Source organism: Betta splendens, chromosome 12 (assembly GCF_900634795.4).
Source record: "Betta splendens chromosome 12, fBetSpl5.4, whole genome shotgun sequence".
NCBI classification, from domain to species: domain Eukaryota; kingdom Metazoa; phylum Chordata; class Actinopteri; order Anabantiformes; family Osphronemidae; genus Betta; species Betta splendens.
In genome coordinates this window covers 3,999,868-4,017,304 of record NC_040892.2, presented here as the reverse complement: position 1 = coordinate 4,017,304, position 17,437 = coordinate 3,999,868, and the positions used below count along the sequence as shown (strand labels likewise).

Genomic DNA, 17,437 nt, shown 5'->3' with positions numbered 1-17,437 from the left:
TTTCATATTTTATAAGTTTATTTATTTAAATGTTGTTCTTATTATTTATTGAACTTTTTGGAAGTTTAGGTAAGAGTCTCTGTGTTCTTGCTTCTTCTGTGTAAGTGTAAATCATGAAGTAATGTACAAACAATAAACCATGACACAATCTGTGTTAACATTCACAAACTTTAACTTCCTTGTCTGTTTATGTTATTTTCAGTATAATCAAATGATTACTATGCACCAGCATGTCCACTCACAAACTGCAGAGTATGCACTGAATGCCTCACGCTGGAATCATCTGTTTCTATTTACGGCTTCAGAGCAGAGAAAGTTTCTTGCTACACCTGCTTCTCATTTCATCGTTTCGCTCCAAAGACAGGTTTGTTTCATGGGTGTTGCTGGCACTGTTTTCTTCTATTCTCTTATTAATCCCTTGCTCTGAAATTGTAACATTTAACCAACACCAGTCTAAAATCAGTTGCAAGTTGCCCCTGGAAAATCCAGTTCAGTTCGAAAGCGGTTTTCTAAATCTGCCATCTGCTTCTTCCCTTGAACCTTTTTAGAAAAAAGTGGATGCACTCAAAAATCAAAAACAATAGCACCTGATGATTCCCAAAATAGCAGCTTAACTGGCAACAGCTGAAGGCACCACCAAAAAAAGCTGTAAGAAGTTTTAGTCTTATAATAAAAATATAGTATAGTTTTAAAAACACAAGGATCTTTTGTACATCAAAGAACAACCAGGACGGCTTCATGGGGCCTGACGTTGGCTTCACATCCAATGAAAAGAAACAATAGAATTACAATTAAATCACAATCCTGAATGGTTTTGATTTCCACATGTTATGTAACATAAGGTTATGAAGAAAGCATGATTTGAAAATTTGCAACTATTCCTCCCAATCCTTCACCGGGTTCAATTTAACCAGGGTCACGAGAAGCTTGTTCCCAGCAGTTATGGGCCTTTATGGTTCTTGCTCAGCCTAAATTCCCTCTGCAAATTTGCAACTTTGCAACCAGTGTGAATTTTTTTTACAGCTAGTCTGTCTGGTTTATTTATGGTCACTGTGGTCCCCATCATTAACCTCTGCTCACCAGATGGCTGTTCTTCTTCACTTCTGCATTTTTCCTTCATTCTTTCTATATTTATTTTGTAAAACTCAGATCAGCTGCCATCATTTCAACCTTTTTCTTTCCCAACACGTTTCCCCTTATGTACCACACACACACATGGTGTATATAGTATTTGGGGGAACATTTTGGGAAAGAAGAGGCTTTGAAGTCAGAAAATTCCAGAAGGTTCCCGTTAAGCAGCCTGGGGTATAATGTGAACCAGGACTATGACTCTGTGCAGACAGAAAACATCTGAAAATCTCCCCAGTCGGTCTTCACCAGTCTGAGGGGTTAACATCACTGCAGTCCCTGCCGTCCCTTTTCACTGAAGAGCGATTCTAATGTTTGTGGACCTGTTTTTTAAAAGACTTTCATTTCTGATTTAAACCACGGACGTTTCACAGGAAGCCTCGTTATGAGCTTGTTATGACTCAGTTCTCAAAGACGGTTCACTTGCATGTGACTGCTCCGTCTTAAACAGCACTACACAAATGCAATATTCCCCAGGCAGCATTTGTGTCACGTTTGTGTGTAAGGATGTTTGATTCCTGTGCCGCACGCTTGTTGGTCGCTGCTCTGTGGAGCCTCTGTGGAAGTGCTGCCTGGGCAGGCGTCAGTACGAGTAGGCTCAAGGACGAGTTGGACCCTAATGTGAAGGACTGGGGAGACTATTCAGACCTGCCTCCGGGAATGGAGCAGGGACTGGGTTTGGATGAAGACAGAGAGCACGGAGACAACAGAGGACTTAGGGAGTCGTCATCATCAAGTTTGGCTCCAGAGCTGGATTTCTTGGCTGATTTTGCAGGCAAGCGGATCTCAGCTGTGATTCCATGTATTTACTGTAGTTGTCTGTACACGTGCAAAGTCACAAAGCATGTTTCCTTACAGGCAAAAAGCGGCTATGGGTGATAACAGCCCCATCACACAATGACCATTACCTTCTTATGATGGAGAAACAGCTGGAAGAAATGGAACAGGTCATTTTGTCTCAGTAGCATAAAAAAACATTAATGAACCTGAATTGTGCATCTAATAGGTTTTGTCTCTTTCTGACTTTCAGAGAGCTCTGAACTGTCGTCTGGCAGAACGAGACACCTTCATCATCACCATCATCCAGAACGCCATGATGGAAGGTCGGATTCAGAAAACAACTTTTCAGGGAGATGCAACAGTGGAGAACCTGGACCCAGACACAGTCACCAAACTGCTGCACTACCTGGAGCTCACCAGTCAGGTACAGATACTGGACAAAGCAGATACGGCACAGTTCATTGTTTCACTTTATTTAGTTGGGATTTTTCTTTTAACACTAATCATTTCAGAACCAAGGATTTACTATGCTGGTTCTGAAGAAAAACCTTCGGGTCAGTGAGCGCTTCCCATATCCGGTTCAAATCGAGGCAATTTTTGAGCTCATAGATCAGTTACCGATGAGGAAGCTGGAGAAGGTGACCAGAAAAGGATCCAACTTGAGGTTTCATTTTGCCTAAATAAAAGAAATTTTAATTATTTTGTTGCTTGTGTGTTTAGAAATTCAGCTTTAGTTGATATATCTGTTTAGAGGTTGGTCTTAAAAATCCTTCAATGCAATTGATATTTGTTATTCTTGAATTCAGATGCAAAGTCACTAAAAAAAGGATTGTGAAGAAGAAAAAGATAAAGAAGAAGATGGTGCTGAGCTCTCAAAGACAGGGAAATGTCACATCTGTGGAAACATTACACAGAAAAGCGGCACTGAACAAAAAGGACGTCCTGAAGACCAAGATCCAGGATATACTGAGTGGACGGTCGAGGTTTGTGATCCGGAAGGTGCCAGCTGTGGAGTCCACGAGGGAACAGGGCTCTACAGCACAGCACAAAGAGAAGATCCACAGTCCTCCAGTGACGGAAGTGAAGACAGACAGGTGCTGACTTTGATCTTCTGCTAAAGCTGCTGGATGACTGTCATCAAAGTCATTTGTGTGTCATGTTACAGGCCTGAGTCCACTGCGCAGGACGCAAAGAAAACACACGAAGGGAGAGGCGGCAATGCTAAAAAAGAGCAGAGTCTGAAGGCAGATTCCCAGCAAACCCCAAGCTCCAAGAAAAAAGGCAAAGGGAAGAAAGGGAAGAAAGGAAAAGGCCGAGGGAAGAAGTCCAACAAGGAGGCCAGCGAGAAAGACATGGCGGCCGTGAAGGAGTTTCTGGGCAGTTTTAAAGGGACACGAAGGTTGATGGTGAGGTTTAGTCCAGCTTTACTCCAAAACATGGTGAACTCTGGAACCCACGTTGCCTGCAAACCATAGGTTTAGATTCATGACACCTTTCTTCCACCCAGAGTGTGTAATTATGCTGCATGTGCACTGTCCTGGGTTTAGCTGATCTCAGCGCCAAGCAAAGACGCAACACTGTACATCCAGCAGAAAGAGGAGGAAGAGAAGCATCACTGTGACCTCGCTGTCCGGAAGATCACTGCGGCGACTATTGTGGGCGAAGGCAGTGATGCCACGCTCACTGTGCATCACCATCAGCTGGGTAGGAAGCATTCATAGGTGTGTGTGTGTGTGTGTGTGTGTTTGACAGTGATGTTCTGGAGCTGTGATAAAAGGGATTTTTGGGTGTTGTTTCTAGTTTTGATTATTTAATCTTAAAATACTTTTTAAGACTTCTGGGCCAACTGATGTTGCATCCATAAATAATAACAATATCATATGAAAATTCACTAACTGTAAACCCGTCACATGCTTCAGCTGTGGTCCATGGCATCTAAGCCTTTTCCTTCACTGTAAATGTCTGAACCAAATGCTTCATGAGGGCAATGCCCTCCGGGAACCCTCAGTAAACAGCCAGTTGTGTGTTGGTGAGGGCCACCAGGAAGTAACGCTACCATTTTCTCACTCCAGCGGCATGCGGTAGGCAAATATTTAGTGTGATTCTCCTTCATTCAACAAGTTAGTTTTTAACTCTAACCGCCAACTTTATCAACAGCTCAACGGAACATGCAGTATATGACACCTGTGCCGCTGAATGCAACAGTCCTGAAAATGAATTTTGCATTTGGAAATTCAATATAAAAAATGACAATTCCATACCTAGTTTCATTAATTAAAAGTTTAAATAAAAACATAATCCATTGCATTTCGTATTGTCATGGTTTTTTGTAGTCTTTATTCAAATGACATTTTCGAAATGCATATTGTATTTCCATCTGTGAAATGCATTTTCCAAATGACCAAGAGCACATTGAGTTGTCACTTGCAAAATGCATTGCCATTTGAATAAAGACCACAAAAAAACATGACAATATGAAATGCAATTGATTAAGCTTTTATTTAAACTTTTAATTGATGAAACTGGGTATTGAAATGTCACTTTTAATATTGAATTGACAAATGCAAAATGCATTTTCAAATTGAACCACCATACTGCATATTAAATTGTCAATTGACAAATGTATTGCAAATTGGATTTTGAGTCTGACAAACGTCCATATAGATGCAGATGTTTTACATGTCTTCCCCCTCTGCTGCACATCTATGTGTACACATGTAATTCTACAGTATGTGAATGTGTGTTACAGAGTCAGAGCCTCCGCGCACTGAGGCACCCGAGCACGTCTTACATCCAGACCTGATCTCGCTGCTGAGAGCAGAGCTCGGCTTGTCGTCCTCCGACCTCTTCTCCATGACAGTCACGGACTACGACCTCAAACCAAGTGTAACGAAGCGTCTCCTGAGCCTCTTCTCCTGTACTTGGCTTTGACATGCATGTGTGCTGCTTTCCACTTTTGCTGTTTAGCCAGCTTTTATTTTCCCCCTAGCGAGTCTTTGAGGCTCCGCCATCGAATCCTGCTCTGCTCGAGTACATTGACAACTTTCCTTCGAGGCGCTCAGAAATAGAAAGAGAGAGGAAGAAGCCTCCGGTCTGCTTCAAAGACAACCAGCAGCCTGGAGCTGAGAACTCACTACTCAGGTGGGGTAAAAGCACTGAAACCACACAGTCAAGTAGCGCTGGACCCTTCAGAATGCTAATCGAACCACAGTTTAATGGGGTCGCCCCTGCCTGGACTTTTAGATTCCTGTCTAAGAGGAGACTGCTGCTCATCTCTGCTCCGGCTGAGGACGACTACTCTTTCCAGCAGCAACTGTCGGCTCTAAGTGGACAGGAGTGTCAGCTGGGTCAGTACCGCAACACAGCACACACATCTGCTCAACTTGTCAGACACGGCCTGTCCTGATGTTTTTTGGAAAGGTGTAAAACCACACAAATACATCACAGAATCAGGTGCTGCTAAATTGCTTGTTTGATGATATGTTCTCAGGCATTCGCCACTTTGCCCTGTTCAAGCTGACCGGAACAGGAGCAAAAGCAACAGGAACCGTGGAGCTATTTCCCCTCAATGGTGAGTCATGTGATGCAGCTCGGTCAGAGGGAACTAAAACCTATTGGTCAGTGTATATATTCATGTAAAACAGTAACAATATGCCGCCTTTCTATATTTACTATTAATTATATCTTCCAGGACACAGTCAGAGCGAGGTCGAGCCGTTGTCTCATGACATGGTCAATAACATGAGAGAGGAGCTGAAGATCAGCAAGGACTACTTCAACATGCTGATCGTGGGGAAGGATGGTGAAGTCAAGACGTGGTTCCCATCACCCACGTGGTCCCTGGATAACATCTATGACCTGGTAGACTCCATGGAGCTTCGCATCCAGGAGGAGAAGCTGCAGAAGAGACTGGGGATTCACTGCCCCGAAGACGAGGGAAGAAGAGGGGGCGGCAGCGAGGCGGGACAGTATGGCGGCTATGGAGAAGACACAGCAGAGGACATGTACCACCGGTCAGAGGAGTGATGATGAAGGAGCAGGAGGAAAAGGAGGGAATAAACACACGCTACCAACAAACCTGATACATCACAGGATGTGTGTGAACACATGGATTTTACTATCAGCAAACCTTTAGGACTCATCACATGTAGCTAATGATACATAACATGTTAGATTCCTGCTAGTCTGAGAAGTGAAGCTGAATATAACGGAATAATTATATTACAGTTGAATTTGAATTTCATATTTTGCTTCAACTGCCATAACATTCTACTCTACTCTGCTGTTTTTCTTATTAAAGTCATCATCTGTGGAGCCATTATAATAAGTGGTGTTTCTAATGTTTTGCCCAATGTGCATAAATGACAGGTCCCAAATCACTAAGCGGTTTCACTATAAGTCAGTTCCACTGTGGCTGCACAGCAGGGGCGTCAAACTGCTCCAGGGCCGGTGTCCCTGCTGATCAACAGCTGTGTGAGTTGGCTCATCCAATTCTGGATGGCTCATTCTGTACCGACCTACAATTGTACTTGAATATTACTTACATAATTGCTTTGCTTTATTACATCATTCTTATTACAGCATTACATTCAGTACTAATTCTGAATGTAAAGTTAGAAAGCCCGTGTCGTCCACTAGGGGGGACTACTCCGCTCTGTTTACACCCCACAACATCTGATGGCAGCTCTCCTACAAGATGAGATCAAATGAGTCTGGTGTCAATGTGGTTTTGTGGTGATTGTTAGCACAATCAGTATCTTAAACTCAGCGCAGAGCAGATACAGGACTCAAACATAGCTTGGATGGTCACAATGCTGTAGATGAGCTCGCTACTGTACTGTATGTGTGGTGTGGCTATCGATTGGAGTCCTACCTAGAGACCTATAACCACATAGAACAGCTAAATACAGTGTGCAGTGTATGAGCTGGATCACTGGTTACCATAACACAGCTGACATGTTATATTTAGAGCTCACATACAGTATATTAACATTTAGTGCTCATCAGTGGCTGCAGGTTTAGCTTTGTCAGATCACATTTAATATGTTTAATTCAGTTGCTAAGGGACCGCTCTCAGTCTCCCTCAGTCCACCTTCCACTCAGTGAGCGAACATGAATTGTTGAGCACAGAGGAACAGGGAGGGAATGTGCCAGGGATAGGCAAATTCACAGATCCAAACACAGAGATAACAGAGGCCAAGAGGCTCACACAGAACACATACTACCGGGGGAGGAAGTAGTCAGTTGTAGACAAATGCATATGTCACTGACGGAACGGGAGTATCCACCCACACGCACACGCAGACTCACACTCTCGTCGCTTCTGACCAACTTTCTCTCTGCGTCGTCTCTTTGGCTGCAATAGAAACTCTCACTGAAACCCTGAGCAAACGCTCGTCCCCACTGGTCCTCCAGGCGTTTGGACATAGCAGGGTCCTCTGGGGCTGAAGTCCGTAACATGGTGAGTACACCCAACTGGTAACAAAGGCTGGTTAAAGCTGTTAAATAATACACTGTTATTAATCTTTGGTGCTTTGATAAGATGCAGTGATAGAACCTGACACTTTTATACTTGTGGGTTTTACTACTATGCATTACCTTCAGTAAATAGAGCAAATAAACTTTCTTTCCCATCATTTATCTCTGTTTATATTTACATATGCACCAACAGAATGACAACTTTAGCTGAACAGCTCACCGTCCAGCAGCCAAATCGTCTTGTCTTAACATGAAACGTGTTGCCAGGGTTTTACATCATTTGCAGGGAGTACAGAATTGCAACTGGCCACGTATTTAGAGAAATGGTAGTTGCAACTGTCTGGTATGGAACATGTTGGGTCATTTTTGGAATAAAAAAAGAGAAGCATTTCAAAAGGGAACTTTCCCCTCTTCCTATTTACCTGCTTGTACATCCATTTACAGTGGGTTTAACATTAATAAAAGTCTACTTTTATCTACTTTTAAGTCTACTTCTACCTCTTTTGTATTTTACCTGAAATTTTTTGAACAACAAATAAACGACCTTTTATAAATACAATAATCCTTAAAAGAAAACATACAGTGGATTCAAACTCAAGCAATAAATACTAATACTTCCTCCACTTCATATTCTGGGTTATATAATATATTTAACTATGTAAGCTATTGGCGCACACTCACTCCCTAAACATACTAGTTTCTTCCACTGGCATTTGCATGATCCAGTTTGGGTGACACTGTTTTTAGTTTAGTACAGTACGCGTAGCTGTTACTGTGTTTACCGTTACACTAGATCTGATGGTCACTGTAGCTGAATGTCTCATTTAGCTGTGCCCTTATCTCTATTTCCTGGTATGGTCTCTGACTCCAGGGAAACCAGTCTCATTAAAATAGGAGTGGCTGAGTGAAACAGCTGCAGGCATGAAGCTTATTGTGGGGCAACTTTCAATTACAATCAACCTATGGCATGCATATGAGAAATGTCCCATTTCCAGCTTTCCATTTGCTTCGTCCAGTAGCTTCTGTTTCTGTTGTATCACTTTTGGGGTGAGATAGAGCAGGTACCGTAGGTCTTAGATCTGCAGGACATTAAACCTGTTGCTCAGTGTGTCAGCTTAAGCTGCATAGCGGCTCTGCCTCTGGTGTGTGAATGTGTGAACGATATGCAGCGTCAAAGCACTTTAAGCACCATTAAGTTAGCAAAGCTCTATACAAGTGCAAGCCATTTGCCATTTATTTAAACTTGATTCAGTATCTATTGTGCGATGTCCTATACTGTGATCTCTAACTCCCCGTTCTCTCTGATTCATTGAAGGACAACAAGGCTGATGTAAAGGCCATCATGGCTCGCTTCCAAGCGAGTGGGTCGAGCGTTGATGAGACCTCGTCCACACCCACTGGGCGAACCAAGCAGCCCGTGCACCCCACGTTCTCCGGCCCCACCGGCCACCCAAAGAAGCACGTTCTAGAGAGCCACTCGGAAACTGCGACACACGTTGCTCCTAAACCACCTTTTGTGAAGAAGGAAGCAGCGGAGGCACACGAGCCCAACAAAACCAAAGCCCTGGCTAACAGGTTTGCTAACAACCAGGATGACACCAACGCCAGCAGCAAACCTTTTGGTGCCAATAAACAGATTGCCTCGAAGCTGCCTCTGTCACAGGCATTTGAAAATAAAGGCCCTGTGCAGAAGTCTCCTCTCAACAAGCCTCCTCTCATTAACAGTTTATCTGATCCTAAACCCGCCTTTCCTAAACCACCGCCAGCTACATCTTCCAAACCCAGCTGGATAAAGGAAGACGGTGGCGGAGGTGTGGCGTCGGCTACGACCCCCACGCCCTCCAAAATGCCTCCTTTACAGAAGCCCAGCAGTGTTCTGAAACTATGGCAGCAAAACGAGGAACAGGCGGGAGCTAACGCAGACGCTGCGAAGCCTTCAGCTGTGGCAAACGCCACTCCCAAGCCTGTGTCCAACTTTCGGACGGCTCAGAACCTTTTCAACAAGGAGGACAAGAATGGGCAACCAGAGAGCGGTGGCGCTAGCAAACCGTTCCTGGCTGCAAACAGCGCCACCCCTCCTCCTAAACCTCCAGCGCACAAAAAACCCAGTGTGAAGAGGCCGCCGAAGACCAACCTTCAGGACAGCAATGCTAGTGACAATACCCCTGCAGGGCCGAAGCGTAACCCCCTGCCCAACAGTTTGGCTTTGGGAGCTGCTCCTGCCAAACCTAACCGACCCCCCAAAGTCGACCTTGAGAACTTTAAAAGACGACCCGAGCCCTCCGATGACGGTGAGTTGGTTGGACTTGGATTAACAGATGTTTTTTTTAATGATAAAATCAATAATAGAAGAGAAGGTACAAAGTCCTTGTACTAAATAAATACTGTACAAGTCATCAATAACAGTTTTACAAAGATCAATGACAGTATTACGATGATTATGTAATATTAGAATGAGACCCCCATAGAGCTACATGGTGTCTCAGATCTTCAGTCCCTACTAAAACACATTTGTCAGAAAGGTCCTACTTATTCTTCAACAGGATGTGACACTTGGTGTTAATGATACGTGCCAACTTCCTTAATTCAATATCGCATTGTGAGCTTCCGTGTTAAAACATCTGAGTGGACTTAACAAACCATGACTAATTACTTCACACCTGAATTACAACATATCGGACAGAGCCTTTGCACCCCGTCCTCTGATAAATACGTGAACAGCAAACAGTGCATATCAAGAGCTGCCAGGACATTTCCGTTTAAATAAACAAGTCACAACAGTAGATAAAAATCAACCCACTTTCTGAGCTCAGCCAGGTCCTGCTGCTGAGCTGGTTAAGTGATGCAGGCCACTAAAGTTTTCGCAGTTCTCATGACTGAAAGGGAAAAAAGCCTTCCTTCTTTTTACTTCCATTTCAAGTGCATTTCCTCTCTGTCACTAGCCAGCCTGCAAAGACAGGCGTGTGAATGGTGACCTCAGCTTCACAAGTTACTGTGGCTTCACTGAAATGTGCAGTCTTGCAGCAAAGCAAGTGTCCTCTGTTTGTACAGCAGCTATTTTATTTAATTTCCACATTTCTCTAAGAGCTCAGTTAAAGTTGCAGGGAAGTGGCTAGACATCAGACACACAACAGGTTCCTCTATCTCCTCTGGTCAAGTTCCCCATCCAGTTCCTCCTTTCCCCTCCCCCCGCTGCTCTCGCCTCTGCTAAGTTTGTGACACCACATGAGGAGGTAAGTTCCAGAAAACAGAGACAGTTTCAAGTGAAAGGCTCTGTTTTTAGACAATCTATTTCCAGTCAGAGTTAAATCATGACTTTTAGGCGATTTCATTAAAGCAACAGTACAAGTAAATCCATGGAAGACTAAAATAAAAGCTGCCTGCTGGTGGTGGATTAAAGGTCACTGGCAGGAACACAAAATGTAATATTGTATTGTGTGTATTTCCTGTAGGTCCTGGTGCCCTTAAGAAACCCACCCCCCCAACTCCTCCAGCCTTTCACCCCAGTAACCATGTGAGCTCTGCTCAAAACCCCAGCCTGCCCCCAGGTCACCCTAACCTCATGTAAGCTGCACATCCTTTCACACACTTCACACACACACACACACACACACACACACACACACACACACACACACACACACACACACACACACACACACACACACACTTGATGAATATTGTTCCTGACAACTCTAATCCAGCTAACTCCAGGTAAACTGTGACTGTGTTTTGTAGAACCCAGGACATCTATGACGATGTTGATGGAGTCAACCCTGACTGTCCTCCACCTCCACCACCAGGTTCAGTGACAACCAATGTTTGATATAAAATACTGTTGCACAGAGTTTATATTTTTAGCATTACAGGAAGTCAGAGGACTGATCAAACACATGGTTATGGTGACAAACATCAGTGTGTAGTCTGTTTCAGTGCTCTCGGCCTTTGCCCTTCTTTTTGTGGAGCTGCTTTGTGGCTGTTTGTCACTTAGTGTAACACCAAACTTTTTTTAATTGTGGGTCTTTCTTGCAGGTCGCCCAGGCCTGAGGGCAAAGGTGAGTCACATGGAATGACTTTCATTTACATAATGATTTGCACATGCAGATGCAGAGACGTACATTCTCGGCTAATGTGTGTGCTTGTAAAACAGGTGACTAATAATCTAGGTGGAATATGGACACTGCCACAGCAGCAACATAGTCATTTAATTAAATACGTTAGTCGGTTAGGATGAACACGAAGCAGTACACAGTCACACAAATGTTGGGGATAGAATTTGTACTTAAAATGATTTTATTCTTGTTGTTTATGCCTAGGAGGAGGTTGATGATGATGATGGTGAGATGTACGAAGATCTTGATGAAAGATGGTGAGAGAATAATTAAATGTTGATCCCTCACAATGACTTTGCCATCTCTATTTTGACCTTTTGGGACAAAAACTTCCACTCACACAAAATCTGACACCGATATTAGTTTTGGTTCCAGTACAGCTGTGTCTAAATTTGCCCACTTCTAATAATGATTTAAAAAAAACTCTTACAAATGGCACGTTACTGTCTTGTACACACTCTCATTTTCACTCTCAAAGGGAAGTGGTTGAAAAGCAAGAGAAGAAGAATCAGGAGAAAGAGGAGAAGAAGCGACTGGAAGCTGAGAAGAAGGAACAAAGGGAGCGTGACAAAAAGGAACAAGATGCCAGGAAGAAATTCAAGGTGAGTGGGACAGAATTACTAGAGTTCAACGTTTGGGCTTAACTTGCTCATTGCTTCATTCCCATCCATGATTGCTTTGAACCTGGAGAGCTTTTTGAGTTTGGCTTGGCTCAGGCCACAGTAATATATTTATTGACTACTGCTTTTAAATAAATTAAAAATAAGTAATTATTAATTCCTGCTTTGATGTCGTGCACACCTAAAAAACCCATGTCAGAAATAAATTGATTATTTTTGTGCGTGCGTGTTAGTTGGTCGGCCCCTTGGAGGTTGTCCATCAGGGAAAGGCCGGTGTGGACTGCAAAGGCAGTAAAACTGACCTTGCTTTGAAACAAGGGGACTGCCTGGACATCATCCGGGTACATGGCAACCCAGAGGGAAAATGGCTGGGACGATCGCAGGATGGATCCAGTATGTTCACCTATTTCCGCCTCATCTCTCACATTTACTTTAAGTTTATTTTCTGTCAACTAACATTTCCTTAGTCCCACCTGGATTTAAAAGAAGATAAAGTTGTTCATTATAGCCCAACTGCCATACTCTTCATCCTTATATATATATATATATATATATATAAGAGCAATAAATATACTGAGTATCTCATTTTGTGATTATACAGTTGGTTATGTAAAGACCACTTCAGTGCAAATTGACTATAACAGTCTAAAGAAGAATCGTCAAACTCAGCCAGAAGATGAACCTGAGGTCTATGATGACATCGATACTGTTTCTGATAACAGGTACTGGGGACATAAAAATGCAATTGAAAACTATATATTATATTTGTATAAAGATATCATATTCTTGCTTTTACTAAACTCTACATAAGATTTTACACATTTTGTTCCACTTCCTCTTTCTCCACAGTGGGGGTAAAGCTGGAGGTATGCTTATAATCTTACAAAAATATCCTCTGATTTAATACATTACTGATTTGAAAAACTGATTACCTGTACTGTACGTGTGCCTGTTCTTTAGTTGTCCTACCCCCACCACCAGGGGAGGAGGGAGAAATATATGATGATGTGGTTGATCCAAACTTGGACATCAGGTGGGCAATAAGACGCTGGTTCACAATAATGAGTGCCTTGGCATAAGTGTAAGAGCAGAATGTAGGTTTCTAGTATTATTAGGAGATAAATGCAGGTCTTTTGATCCCTGGTTGGCTTTTTGGTCCCCTGGAATCCAGGTCTCCTCCTATGAAGCCCCTTAGCTTCCTACGCATGTTTGACCGGAGCAGACGTCTTACCAGCTCTAAAGAGTAAAAAACACTATGTAGTAAGACTGATAACACATCTAGTGTCTAATACCTAATCTTTTGAAAAGCTGACAGCTCCTCTCAGACGAAGCTGCATTTTAATGCTGATTGTCTCCTCACATTAGCATCAGATCATCATCTCCAGCTCAGCCTGTAAATTGTAAACTGACTAATGCATGAACAGGGACTGATGTCTAACAGTTCTGTAAATAAATCCGGCGCAGCTATGATTTCACTAATCTATATCAGTCTGTAACTGATATACTGTACTTGCATGTATAACTACTGACCTAATCAGGAAATGAAGATATTGTCTGCTTAACACCATCAAGCATGTTTTAACAAGTGTACTAATTAAACTATTCATGAATATGATTTTTAAACTGGTCTGCTGGGATGCACATTAACCTGCTTTTCATTAACTGATGACACTGTAAATGATGATAACTTTCTTTTGCTCCAGAGTGCCTCCACCCAGCCAGTTTTCTGCAGAGGGGAAAACAGGTATCACACACAACTGTTACACAACTGTATTAGGCAACTTCTGCTCAAAGTTTTGACTTTTGAAAGATACACATTAGACTTACATTCCCTAATGAGGTACCCTGTAGTGACATTAGTGAGTCACTTCACAGTCAGCAAAGTTTCACCCCACTGTGTTTTTCCACACATTACACCAGATAAACCAGGCGCTCCAATTGATGAGGAGATATACGATGATGTTGACTCCCAAACGTTTCCTACACCTCCCCCCATCAGCAGGTACGTGTAGCTTTAAACGTCTTACTGTAGAGTGCATTCATGTCCTAAATGTAAACTGACCAAAATAACATACAAGCCTCATTTATTTGTGTCCAGTCTTCCACCACTAAAAGCCAAAAGCAAAATTGAAGAGATTGATCCAAAGAAGCAGAAAAAGTTTGAGAAAGAAGAGAAGGAATTCAGGAAAAAGTTCAAAGTCTGCTCATTTTATTAAATCTACTTATCTTTCAATGCTGACGGGATCATTGAAGAACTTCATGTTGTATTTCTTACAGTATGACGGAGACATACAGGTGCAGTACCAGGTGACCATCAACCAAACACTTACTACTAAAAAGTGGAGTGGGAAGGACCTGACAATCAAAGCAGGGGAAAAGCTTGATGTCATTGATAAAGCCATGGATAACAAACTGCTCTGTCGGAACGAGGACGGCAAATGTGAGAATTTGTTCTTTATACTATAAAGATATACTTGTATTAAATACAGTAATTACGATAATAACCCGGTTAGTTTGATTTCTGAATCTGCATGATAAAAGTCTGAACTGTGAAATCTCTCTTTTTCAGTTGGTTATGTTTTGAGGAGCTACATTATGGAGTAAGTACAATGGAAATGTACACATTCAGTGCAACGCAACAACAATTCACGTATAATGATCATAACATATTTTCTTACAGTGATGGGGACATCTATGATGATATTGGAGATGGTATGTTCATACATTACTGTATATAGGTTTATGGTTTTTCAATTCATCAAAATAAGAGTTTTAGCAAAACATAATATTTTCATTTTTTTCAGACTGCATCTATGACAACGATTGAGAAACATCCTGCTCTGCGGTTATTGTTTTATTGTGTCTTATTTATTCTGTTTTTTGAGGATACACATGCTTTGGGTTATCCTGACAATTACACTGAATTGTCACTAAACTGATCACTCCATTATTTTATTAATTAGTATTTGCTGAAGAGAGAAAACAACTTGAACAACTTAATCCTCAAATATTTTCTTTTTGACAAAGAAACTACATCAAAACAAAACTTCTGTATTTACTGTAATTATTTCACTTGCATCTTCTTGGTTTTGTCAGAGAACATTAGTTGGAACAACAGTATTCACATGTTTTATACTAATGTTTCCTTGTTATTTTCCCACTGCTTTTAAAAACCACTGCACTGAATTTACAAGCACGTGTCTGTTTGTGCTGCAATAACATAAGAACAGTTTTATGATAAAGAAAAGTTAGAAACATTACCTTCTGTCCTGTTATTATCTGCTGTTCATCTGCCTCATCGAAACAGGTGTTAATGTGCCAAAGTGTTTTGAACTGTACATTATCACTTTATGTACAATTAGATAAAACAGATTGTTTCATTTTAAGAATTAACTGTTAAAGCAAGAATCTGTCGATAGTGTGTGGTTCGCGGACATTTGAGTGATGTTTACACATATACTATTTGTGCCATGCTTGAACGAGTCAATGGAAACTATCTTAAGTGGCTGTTATGTAAACCTGGAAATTGTGGAGGCCAAGCGAAGACATTCACAGTTCACAGTGGACTCAGCAGCATCTGCTGGAGGTCACAAGCAACTACAACATTAGCAACTGCCGATTTGGGATTTCAACGAGATGTTCAATGTCAGTTTAGTTATTTCCTAATAAAATAAAACCAAATCACACACGAGGTACTGAGAAATAATCGTTCATGCTTCGATGATACATTTACTACATGACAATAACTTTACAGACTGTGACTTTCTTGTTGTTTTATACACCATACTTTTTATACATAACTTGAACTAACAGAACTTAAATTATGAAATGAAAAATCAACTTTTTTGAACTTCTGATAGTCTAATTACCAGTTTAATTATCTGGCGGTAGTAGTAGTAGTATTTGTTTTATTGTAAATGTCTTCTTCGGGGAAAATAAGAAACAGTACTAACTTCCGTTCCGGTCTAAGCGGAAGTCACATCCTCGCTTCACAATGGTTCCTCCAGTTGTAGTGTCGCCGCTCATCAAGGTAATATTGTTTATCTGACCTGTAAATTATTATACGTGTGATTTCGTAGATATGAAGTTACCTAGATTTTTTTTAAACTTCAATTTTTACTGTCAAGATTTTTGGCTGCCGGTTAACTGACCTTTAACGTCAGTGGTCGTAGCATGCTAGCTGTGGTGGCTGCTAGCTATGACATTGAAAGTAGGTAGAGGCTGAACAGTTATGCTATTAACACCGTGGAAATGTACATATCCCGCATGTAGCTTATATTCCACACAGTCCCTGTCACACAGTCATTCAGAGCAATAGAGTGAGTAAGTCGTCAGGTTTTGCATTATTCAGCAGAAAGGTCAGAGAAAACCCCATCTTCTACCTCGTCATTACGATCTGCGTGAGCATTCAGTGTACACGTACAGTGCTGTAGTTGTAAATCAGTGCGCACTGCCGGGCGAAGTCGTGCAAAAGGTTACAGCACCTCCCAGTTAGTTCCAGTTGCAGAGATGAGCAATCCTGGTTGAAGGGCCACTGACCTGCTGGTTTTCCAGCTGTCTTTGCTCTCAATGCTACTGGTTTACCTTGGTCAGGTGTGTTCAGTCAGTCAGCAGCTAGGAAAAAAGCCACCTGAACAAAGTAATCAGCAAAAATAATTATAATTCTGCCACTTAGCTGGTCAGTCATAGTCCACCTATAGTTAACTGTATTGATGGCTTTAATTTCAGACAGCCAGGTGGTCTGCGCTGCTGTTCGGCGTCGTCTATGGCAAGCAGAGGTTTGGTAAGTTGTGTCCGCATGCACCACCACAATAACCACCTGACTATAAATATGATGAGGATTGTGTGTTAAACCTAAGTTACTGTAAATTAAAAATGTTATTTGTTTTGATGGTTGTGGTGTTTCTGTTATTCAGATTACCTAAAGCCCATCGCCGAGGAGGAGAGGAGGGTTGAGGAGGCAGAGAAGAAAGCTCGAGAGGAGCAGGAGCGCATCTACAAGCAACTGTCTGAAGGTACCTTTGTGATGATTAATGACAGACGTCACACATGTGTTTACATATTGATATTTTCATTAATTTATTTTCTTCTCTTCTCTTTGCAGCAAACACCGACACCATTCTCAAATGAACCATCTCTGGACTTGTGTTATTTTCCAAACTCAATAAAAACCGAAAATATTTTTCATGTCATAACTTGTGCTGTGTAATTTGTTGTTTTCTTTTTAAACCGAAAATATTAAATGACCCCAGAATTTGTCCTCATGAATGCTTTCCCAAAACAGTTTACCTTTTTGCTAGCATACACGCTGTATGGTGT

At 41.8% G+C, this 17,437-nt stretch overlaps 3 protein-coding genes across 4 annotated transcripts; all 3 read left to right on the top strand.

The window, feature by feature from the left end:
- The first annotated feature begins 1,354 nt into the window (after positions 1 to 1,354).
- ccdc80l2 (coiled-coil domain containing 80 like 2) lies at positions 1,355 to 6,184 on the top strand. The gene is made up of 12 exons (XM_029168956.3): positions 1,355 to 1,903; positions 1,987 to 2,075; positions 2,159 to 2,332; positions 2,421 to 2,572; positions 2,715 to 3,002; positions 3,074 to 3,314; positions 3,456 to 3,612; positions 4,658 to 4,794; positions 4,898 to 5,049; positions 5,152 to 5,255; positions 5,399 to 5,479; positions 5,600 to 6,184. The coding sequence occupies exons 1-12, from the start codon at positions 1,636 to 1,638 to the stop codon at positions 5,932 to 5,934; spliced, it is 2,178 nt and encodes a 725-aa protein (XP_029024789.1). The 5' UTR covers positions 1,355 to 1,635; the 3' UTR covers positions 5,935 to 6,184.
- A 949-nt stretch (positions 6,185 to 7,133) lies between these two features.
- On the top strand, positions 7,134 to 15,809 carry fybb (FYN binding protein b). Of its 2 annotated transcripts, XM_029168950.3 has the most exons (19): positions 7,134 to 7,369; positions 8,702 to 9,677; positions 10,839 to 10,950; positions 11,125 to 11,189; positions 11,419 to 11,441; positions 11,703 to 11,755; positions 11,977 to 12,100; positions 12,352 to 12,511; positions 12,720 to 12,840; positions 12,968 to 12,984; positions 13,079 to 13,151; positions 13,290 to 13,361; positions 13,822 to 13,862; positions 14,039 to 14,120; positions 14,217 to 14,316; positions 14,396 to 14,558; positions 14,688 to 14,718; positions 14,799 to 14,830; positions 14,923 to 15,809. In XM_029168950.3, the coding sequence occupies exons 1-19, from the start codon at positions 7,367 to 7,369 to the stop codon at positions 14,943 to 14,945; spliced, it is 2,271 nt and encodes a 756-aa protein (XP_029024783.1). In that variant the 5' UTR covers positions 7,134 to 7,366; the 3' UTR covers positions 14,946 to 15,809. The 2 variants fall into 2 exon arrangements, with proteins under 2 accessions (XP_029024783.1, XP_029024784.1); XM_029168951.3 differs by lacking the exon at positions 13,290 to 13,361 and having other exon boundaries at positions 7,135 to 7,369.
- A 202-nt stretch (positions 15,810 to 16,011) lies between these two features.
- On the top strand, positions 16,012 to 17,313 carry atp5mea (ATP synthase membrane subunit ea). Its single transcript, XM_029169077.2, has 4 exons — positions 16,012 to 16,148; positions 16,847 to 16,901; positions 17,035 to 17,133; positions 17,223 to 17,313. Exons 1-4 carry the CDS (start codon positions 16,113 to 16,115, stop codon positions 17,246 to 17,248), a joined length of 216 nt encoding a protein of 71 aa, XP_029024910.1. The 5' UTR covers positions 16,012 to 16,112; the 3' UTR covers positions 17,249 to 17,313.
- Positions 17,314 to 17,437: the final 124 nt, after the last annotated feature.

Coding starts and splice junctions, on each gene's coding strand:
- ccdc80l2 (XM_029168956.3), top strand. CDS start 1,636: ATGTTTGATTCCTGTGCCGCACGCTTGTTGGTCGCTGCTCTGTGGAGC. Junction 3,315..3,455: donor AAGGGACACGAAGGTTGATG/GTGAGGTTTAGT, acceptor TCCTGGGTTTAG/CTGATCTCAGCGCCAAGCAA. Junction 3,613..4,657: donor TGTGCATCACCATCAGCTGG/GTAGGAAGCATT, acceptor TGTGTGTTACAG/AGTCAGAGCCTCCGCGCACT.
- fybb (XM_029168950.3), top strand. Junction 12,512..12,719: donor ACGATCGCAGGATGGATCCA/GTATGTTCACCT, acceptor GTGATTATACAG/TTGGTTATGTAAAGACCACT. Junction 13,863..14,038: donor TTCTGCAGAGGGGAAAACAG/GTATCACACACA, acceptor ACATTACACCAG/ATAAACCAGGCGCTCCAATT.
- atp5mea (XM_029169077.2), top strand. CDS start 16,113: ATGGTTCCTCCAGTTGTAGTGTCGCCGCTCATCAAG. Junction 16,902..17,034: donor CTATGGCAAGCAGAGGTTTG/GTAAGTTGTGTC, acceptor TCTGTTATTCAG/ATTACCTAAAGCCCATCGCC. Junction 17,134..17,222: donor CTACAAGCAACTGTCTGAAG/GTACCTTTGTGA, acceptor TTCTCTTTGCAG/CAAACACCGACACCATTCTC.